This window comes from Calypte anna, chromosome 5 (genome assembly GCF_003957555.1).
Source record: "Calypte anna isolate BGI_N300 chromosome 5, bCalAnn1_v1.p, whole genome shotgun sequence".
Lineage (NCBI taxonomy): Eukaryota > Metazoa > Chordata > Aves > Apodiformes > Trochilidae > Calypte > Calypte anna.
The window spans coordinates 7064426-7072395 of NC_044250.1; the positions used below are offsets into that span (position 1 = coordinate 7064426).

At 41.6% G+C, this 7970-nt stretch overlaps 1 protein-coding gene across 1 annotated transcript; it reads right to left on the minus strand.

Annotated features, from left to right (window-relative positions):
• Positions 1-5973: 5973 nt before the first annotated feature.
• Positions 5974-7584, minus strand: C5H11orf91 (chromosome 5 C11orf91 homolog). The gene is made up of 2 exons (XM_030451531.1): positions 7230-7584; positions 5974-6059 (listed from the first exon to the last, which is right to left on the minus strand). Exons 1-2 carry the CDS (start codon positions 7582-7584, stop codon positions 5974-5976), a joined length of 441 nt encoding a protein of 146 aa, XP_030307391.1.
• Between the last annotated feature and the right edge of the window lie 386 nt (positions 7585-7970).

Genomic DNA, 7970 nt, shown 5'->3' on the forward strand with positions numbered 1-7970 from the left:
CAAAATAATACTAATATTTCAGTCTATGTCAGTGAGTCTGGGAAACATTTTTTCATTTCATGTCAATATTGGGTTCCTCAAACTGTATTTGAAGTTTTATTCAACAGAAAAAATGACAATGAAGCCAAAATTTTGGAAAATAAGATAGAACCTATCTTAATGCAAGCTGCACTTTGGTTTAGCAACCAAGAAAGAGCTCAGAGCCAACAAAGGCTGGTTCTGAGCAATTTTGGATCTTTTTAAATTTTTTTTTTTTTTTAGACAGGATGTGTATACCACAGATACTCCTATTCTATGATTTTTCATTTTTATTTTATGTCTGTCTTGCTGTTGCTGTGTATTTTGACTTCTCCATTGGTGTACACGAAGAGGTACTCTTTTTAGCTCATTGATACAGGGCTGGTGTGAAAGAAGTAGTAACAAATGTGTGATATAATTTTTAATCAGCTATGGAACTATGTAGTTTTGGCACATGTTCTGCTTTCCCATACAGAGAGAACTTATATTAGTATTAAAGTGCCATGAATATAGATAATGTCTTCCATTGAAGTTACTGGCAAAACACCTGCCAACTTCAAGGAGGGCAGGACTGGTCTGGTATTCATTCTCTCAGTGAATTAACTATCAGAAGGATCTCTAAATTGAACAAAGATAGGAAGGAAGCTATCTAGGTATGGGTAGCTGGAAATGGTGAGATAAGAGGTTGATTGTCCCTTCTTCATAATTTTGGATTGGTCCTTATCAAGGCAATTAAACTGCTTACACCTCAGTGTTCCTGTCCATAGAGCAGCATGAAGGGACTGCCTCATCTCACATCCCTGGTGAGAGATTGAACTAATTGATAATATTAGAAAAACTGAAACTCTTTGAGTGGAAGTGGATACTTTAATATGAAGCACTATTTATTATTTTATGGAGCTTGATAATTGTTCAAGACTAAATTCCTTGTTCCTCTGATAGCATTTTTATATACATGAATTTACAAGAAAAAAAACCCAAACAACAAAACACCTCCTGGTACTATTTCTGTATGTTCTAGGAACCTTTCCAATAACAGCTCCTACACCTATTTACAGAGATGTTATATCAATAAATTGACTCTCTTCCCATGAAACAGATCTCACTTTCTGATGAACTTACATCTTTGAATTAAGGAAAGAACTGGCTCTGCATCCTTACAAATACCCGTGTTGATACTTTGTTGTTCACAGCTTGATTCAACTGTCATGGCTGTGGCTGTGAAAATTGCTCAAAATTTGTAAGTATTTCAGCTGTAAATGGAAAAATTAGTTTTCTGACACCAGTTAGACCTGTAAAATTGAGTGTGATTTGTAAAGCCAAGTCTACAGATTAAACTGAGGAAAGAGGAAGAAAATAATTAAAATTTTATACTATGCAATCAGAAGGGTAATCTTGCCAACAGCTGGTTCCTTTTGAGATTAATTTCAGGCATAAAAGCATACCAGTAGTAGAATTTTACATATCACTGAAAATGAGGCATTTAAAATGTTCTGGATCATTGCCAGATGGCTGTGTTTTTACTCTAAACCACAGGGTAACTCTAGAAATGAAGCTTATGAGTACGTAGAATAGTTTCTTTCCTGTTAGTGGCTATAGTTTAGTTGAAGTTGTACCTGTTTTTTCTTGGCAATTTTGCACATTTAATAAAATATGTCTTAAAATCTATGTTGCTACTTACTGGTTCTTCCTGCTGTGTCCTTTTCTGCAGATCAGCTTCTTTAAAGCATGAGCATTCCTTTCCTTTGGAGGTTCCAGGCTTCTGGGATGTACAGAGGTCTTTCTTGCTGCTCATGCTCTTGAGGCAGAACCTGGCAAACGACAGGAAAGGAGTTTTAAGAACTCCACAAGTTAAAACAATGCATTTCAGCAGTGATGTTCCTTCTGGAGACAAAGAGTTGTCTGTCTTACAGAGGTGAGCAGAGCAGTAACCAGGAAAGTCCATGGCTTTTGAAGGACATCTTGTGAGCTCATGTTTACTTGGTAAATTTTTGTTCTCTTTCACATTCTCTATGCCCTTCACATTCAGCCAGATAATATGGTTTGTATTGGTATTTACTCAGGCCTAACATTGCTGCTGTCAGTCTCAAGTGAAAAGAAAAAGGAAAATGCAGGTTTGTGCTTTTGACAGTAATGCTTTTGTGTAATTTGTGATGTAAGAAATTTGGAAAAGTTCATTTTACTACAAGGAAAACATCTAACCCTTCCTCCCTCTGTTTGTAGTTTCAGAACAAAAAAAGAGGGAAAGAATCTTCCCAAAATAGAGCATAAATGAAGTTCCTAGTGTGCATAGGAGTTACTACTACAGAGTAGTTTCTAAGTGTGCACTACTAAGTTTCTGGACAGATATTATATCTAAGATATAGTTATATAGGTATAACTTGTGAGTGTGAGGGCTTTAACTGCCTCAAGGGGGTTTTCTGGCTTTTTTCAAGATACATCAAAATCTCCACTTATGTTGCAAATGTATGTTTTTTAGTGCATAACATGAAACAAATGACTATTGTTAATAATAATTATATATTTCCTTAGAAAGGCCAAATGCACCACTCATCAACTGCTTCCCCATTAGTGCCTCTTATGGCACCTCTTTGATTCAGTATCAATGATCTTAAGAAACACTTCCTCCCAAACAAACAAAAGAGGACAAGTTTCCTAGAATTAGGTACTCTTCATTTCCTTACTTTTTGTTGAGATATTTGCTCTGAATTTTCAGGAAAGGGGAACCTTTCACACAACATTCACTGCTGAAAACAGAAAAATAATTTTATGATAGCTTAGTGCTTTTGGATTTCCTCTGTAATCTGTCCCTGAGCTAATTAAGGCAGCTTTTCTTGAAGATTAATTTACATTCTAATGATCCATTGTAATAAGGCTCAGTGTCTATTTGGAGAATTTTAATGTAGCAAACGTTAAAATAAGGCAGTCTGAAATTTGAGGAATCCAACTGTTTTGATTAAAATACTTTAAAGCTTAAATGCAATCTTGCTTTAAATGGCTTTGGAACGAACTTTTCCCACCATAAAGCAGCCAAGAGGGCTTCAGGTTTCAGAAGTGAAAGACCTGAGGACACTCCTTGGGGAGCACAGGACTATCACAGTAGGTGCAGACATAGCTCTTCCACTCAGAGAGCTGTCATTGCTCAGCCCTCAGGTTGGCTGAGGTGACATTCTGCTTTTTAAGGAGCCTTCTTTGTTAAGAATTTGAAATGAGAGCATCCTACTAATGGCTGAGAGTTCTGCCCATGAATCAAAGTTGTAGCCAGTTGTTTATTTCTTGAATGATGGATTTGTTGAGTCACAAGAGACAATGTATGAAAGAAATCTGACTTAAATGTCAGGTTTAGCCTCCCTAAACAGTCTAAAAGAACAGAAACTGTTGAAAAATAGATGATATATTCTTTGTGAAAAAATATAATGCAGTAGGAATGCTCATTCTGTTTCATTTAATGTATATTAAATTTTTAATATTTTTTTATTTAACTGAACAGTTTTAAGATGCACTGAGTTGAAAGGTGAAGGTAAACATGAAGTGCTGTTTTAGCATGAAGGCCGTATGACAGAAACTGAACAACAGATGGAAAAAAATTTAAACTGTGCTGAGAACCAAAGCTCTGCTTAAGCCAAGGAAACCTGAGTGAATAACATCTGATGAGAGCTGGACGCAAAATACAAGAGTTGGTAAAAGGTGAGGGAAACTAAGTTAGGAAGCAGTGATCATATGCAGTGGAAATCCTTGTAGGCCATTTTGTTAATCATGGGAAAGTAGTTTGGAAGTAAAATTATAATTCCTTTATAATTCATAAAGATAGTTCCTCTACTACCTAATCTGATTTACAAGCTCTTCTGTGCAAAGCCTTTGAAGTCTCCTGTATTGTCCCTTTTTGTGCTAAGTTTGTCTTGTGGTATTTAGTTCAGCCAGTAACACAATTCCCATTTTCACACCAATTAACCATTACAGCACCTGTTCACAGCTTTAGCCTCAAAACTCTTTGTGAGAGACCTTTTTAACTGCATTCTGTGAAGGAGCTTTATAATACCAAAGGGCAGATTTCCAAGGTATTTTGTTAAAAGATTTTATAATTATTACGGCCCAAGTGTGTATATTCTAACCCAAGATGGGTTAGAAAGTGAAGTAATTTGTGGTTCTGTGAAAATTTCCCATCAAGTGTAAGAATATCTCTTTTAAGAAGCTCACTTTAGAAGTTGCTTGCGATACTCTGTCTGAGGTAAAATAGATAAAACTCTGCCAGCCAGTGAAAACAGAATGCTTTAGCCAGAAGCAGTGTCATTAATTAGGCTCTAAACAGCCTAGCAGCAACTAAATGCTGCCAGGGTGGATCTAAAGAGTAGATTTAAGGCACTGATAATATTGGAGTGAATGCTGCATTTGTCAGGTAAAGAGAGAAGCTCGGCATTGCTCCAATTGCCCTGTGTGAACGCAGCCCAGTGTGCAGGCGCCTTTCTGGGCCTTGGGCCCGCCTTGAGGTGTTCTGACCAGGCCCCCTCAGGCCCCCCCAGGCCCTGCTCTCTCTCTGCCTCACAGGCCCGGGAGCCCCGTTTCAGCTCAAGGCCCGGCTCCCGCCCTGCTCTGGGCTCAGTTTCAGGCGTACCTCAGAGGGTTTCCTTCAGGTTTTTGGGCTGCCTTCCTGTATGGTGCCTCATCCTCTACCTTGCCCTGCCTGGGACACACTGGGGTTCCAGGACAAAACCTGGCCTTGCCGTGCTCTCCCTGGCCCTGCTCAGGCTTTGTTTAATTACAAAAAAACAATCCCTTAGCAGATGAAATTATGAATTTCCATTATGGCGGAGACACCCAGCAGACAGCAGCAGTCGTGAATGGTAAGGTCCTGTTTAAGATCACCTACTTGCTTATTTTAGTTTGCCGATTGACAAACAGCTCTAAGCTAGATATTTTTTTAATGTAAACTCTTTGTAAGGTAAATCAAGATCTGTCTGGAAAGTTTCACAATAGTGAAAGAGTGAATGCTTCAGTAGGCCGTAATAGGGCATAAAAATTTGGTATCACCTGGTGTTAAAATGCTATACAGTCAAGCAACTTGAATGCTGTTTAAAAAATAACCCACACAGATTAAAATATCACTCTTTTTAAAAAGAAGCTATTTGCCAAAATATGATCGCTTCAGGGTTGGTAACTTCATTAGTTAGTGCTGCCACCTACTGCTCCGCAATGAAACCAGGAAAAAGCCAAGGTATCTCTTTATCAGCCTGATGAGCCTCTTTGCTACTTAGTTTCCCCTCAAGGCCCTGCATGGCATTCAGGACTCTCTCCTGGTAGTTCCAGTCTGTCACGATGGAAGCACAAGCCTTCCAAACATAAAGACCTCTTCAGTCCAAAAGTTACCCCAGGTTTTAGCCTCGAAACTATTAGTCCTAAAAGAATATGAAAACATTAGTCAAAACACAGCGTTATGTGGCTGTTATGTAAACACTACCTCAGGCCACAACTTCCATAATTGGTAAGGTACACTAAGAAAAGTAAAACAGTGCACTGTGATTGTAACATTTTATGCTTGTTTACGTTATGTTTGTAACATTTAAGCTTGTTTACAGGATTTTTGAGGATATCTATTTACTCTGTTATACTTAACATGCTTAGAATTAAAAGAAAAACCGACATGTATTTTATATCGGAATTGCTGTGTTGCCCTGCTAAATATATCTTGAACAGCATCAATGCTAGGAATCCTAACATCAATAATATTAATTTCTTAGTGTTTATGAGGAAAACATCCATCCTGTTTGCCTGGAGTAACTGTAGAAAAGAAGTTAAAATACCTAATAGTAGCAGAAAATAATATGCAAAATAAGTCAGAAAATATACCATATATTTTTATTTGGTAGGAGAACAGCTGTAGTAAGTAGAAAAATAATATTGAAGATGCATTAAAATACTCTATAGTGATAAAGTGACAATATCCAGCTGAAATAATCCTCATGATATTGGTGGCCATTTCTTCAGCTTCTGCCATGCTTTCATGCTTTGTATCTTTTGTTCCTTCAGTGCCTCCAGAAGTTTATCTAAACAGGAACAAAATGTAATTTGCCATTAATTTTGTCTTTGTACAATACTTTCAAGAAAGTCAAATAATGATATAAGCAAACTAGTAATGTTCCTTAAAATTTATTGTCTAGCAAATATCTGAAAACTAAAGTTTCTCACATATATTGAAGATAGCAGGTATTAAAATGGAAAAAGGTATGTATTGCCATGACAATGAAAAAAAACCCCCATTAATTTCTTGTTCTAAAAAGAACAAGAAAAGCAGGCATTCTAGTTACTTCGAGATCTTTCTTTGAATATGTGTTTCTGATTGACATTTTTTCTGTGTTCTTGCAACCTTTGCACTCCTTGAAAGTTTCCTGACTGGCACCCTGTGGCCTTGAAGGAAATGATGAGGGTGTTGGCCTCCTTATTCGAGGAGGCCTCTATCTGCACAACTATTTTATTTCCTGTATTTCCTTTATGGCTAGTAGGGTTTTAAATTAAAATTGCAACGTGATTTTATTTTTTAGTTATTTTTGTTTAGAGCCTCCAACTCTCCGTGGTCATCAGTGGCCTTAATTTTACATCAGTGAGTAACAACCACAGGATGTCAGTAGTAGTGGATACATTTTGCACATAGAAACCGCCTCTGCTTTTAGCAGTGTCTGATTTAGGTTTTTTGCTAACTCTTAATGACTTTAGGAGTTTTATCAGTTTGGGGATTATGTAACCACACCTCTAATTCCGTCATTTAATTTGCGTCCCTCGCCAGTTGCCTGTGGCCTGTGGTGGATGGGGGCAGATGATGCCAGGCAATGGCTTTACTCTCTGCACCCCAAAGCACCTGTGGCTGGGAGCTGTAGGGTGCTGGGTACCAAACCCGGGGCTCCTCATCCTAACCTTGCAGGAGCACCGCTTTGTCACCTCGGTTGATGTACGGCAGCGGGTGCAGCCATACCCACGATCGCCCCTGCACATCAGGTTTGGGGGGTTACCGATGGCGGAACCTGCGGGCTTTGAGGCAGGGCTGCGCTCGGAGGCCGAGCGGGGGCTCCCAGCACGCTGCCCGCGGAGCGCAGCTCCACAGGCCGGTTCAGCCAGCGGTGCCCGCCGCCGGTCCTTCTGAGACGGCCCCGGAGCATGGAGAGCCGCGGCCCTCCCCGAGCCCGTGCCTGCCCCCCCGGCCCTGGGCGAGGGGGACGCACACTGCCGGGCGTCGAAGCCTTCGCCGATGAGCGCCAGCAGCTCCAGCTCCTTGAGGCGGATGCCCAGCTCGCAGATCTCGTCCTCCAGCTGCGGCTGCTCCTCAAGCCGCCTCGCCGCCCCCACGCCAGCTGCTGCCGGCGGCGGCCCGAAGAAACGCAGCGGCTCGTAGGCGATGGGCGCCAGCCCCGCAGCCCAGCGCGGCACCGCGACGGCAGCCGGCGGGGGCGGCCGCGGCCAGCAGAAGGCCGAGAAGGGCGTCCAGAGACCGCAGCCGTCGGCCGGGGGCAGGACGGGCTCGGCGCGGTCGTGGAAGTGGGGGAAGTAGGGGAGGCGCGGCGGGCGCTGCTCGGCCATGGCGCCGGCCAAGCTGCCCCTGTCCGGTAACGGCAGCTGCCCGGGACACGGGGACGACCTCGAGTACGGGCTCGGGACCCGCCATGCCGGGGGCAGAGGGCCCGAGGAAGCCCTGATGGAGGCGAGCCCGTTCGCTTCCTCCCATCTCCCCGCCAGGTGCCCTGGGAAGCTATAGGAGCAGAGAGGTAGTGGCTGGAGTCCCTCAAGTATTTTACTGTTCTGAGCCCTGTCCAAGGAATGTGGCTTTTTTTGTGTAGCTAAGCTGACCATTAGTGATATAAAAATCAGAGTTTTGAAGCAAAAAATCTATATACTTGTAGTGCATATGCTACTCTGCATTTTGGCCAGCAATTGCAACATGGGTAATTGCTATACAGATTTGATCC

Coding starts and splice junctions, on each gene's coding strand:
- C5H11orf91 (XM_030451531.1), bottom strand. CDS start 7,584: ATGGCCGAGCAGCGCCCGCCGCGCCTCCCCTACTTCCCCCACTTCCAC. Junction 6,060..7,229: donor AGGCTTCGACGCCCGGCAGT/GTGCGTCCCCCT, acceptor GTTCCTGTTTAG/ATAAACTTCTGGAGGCACTG.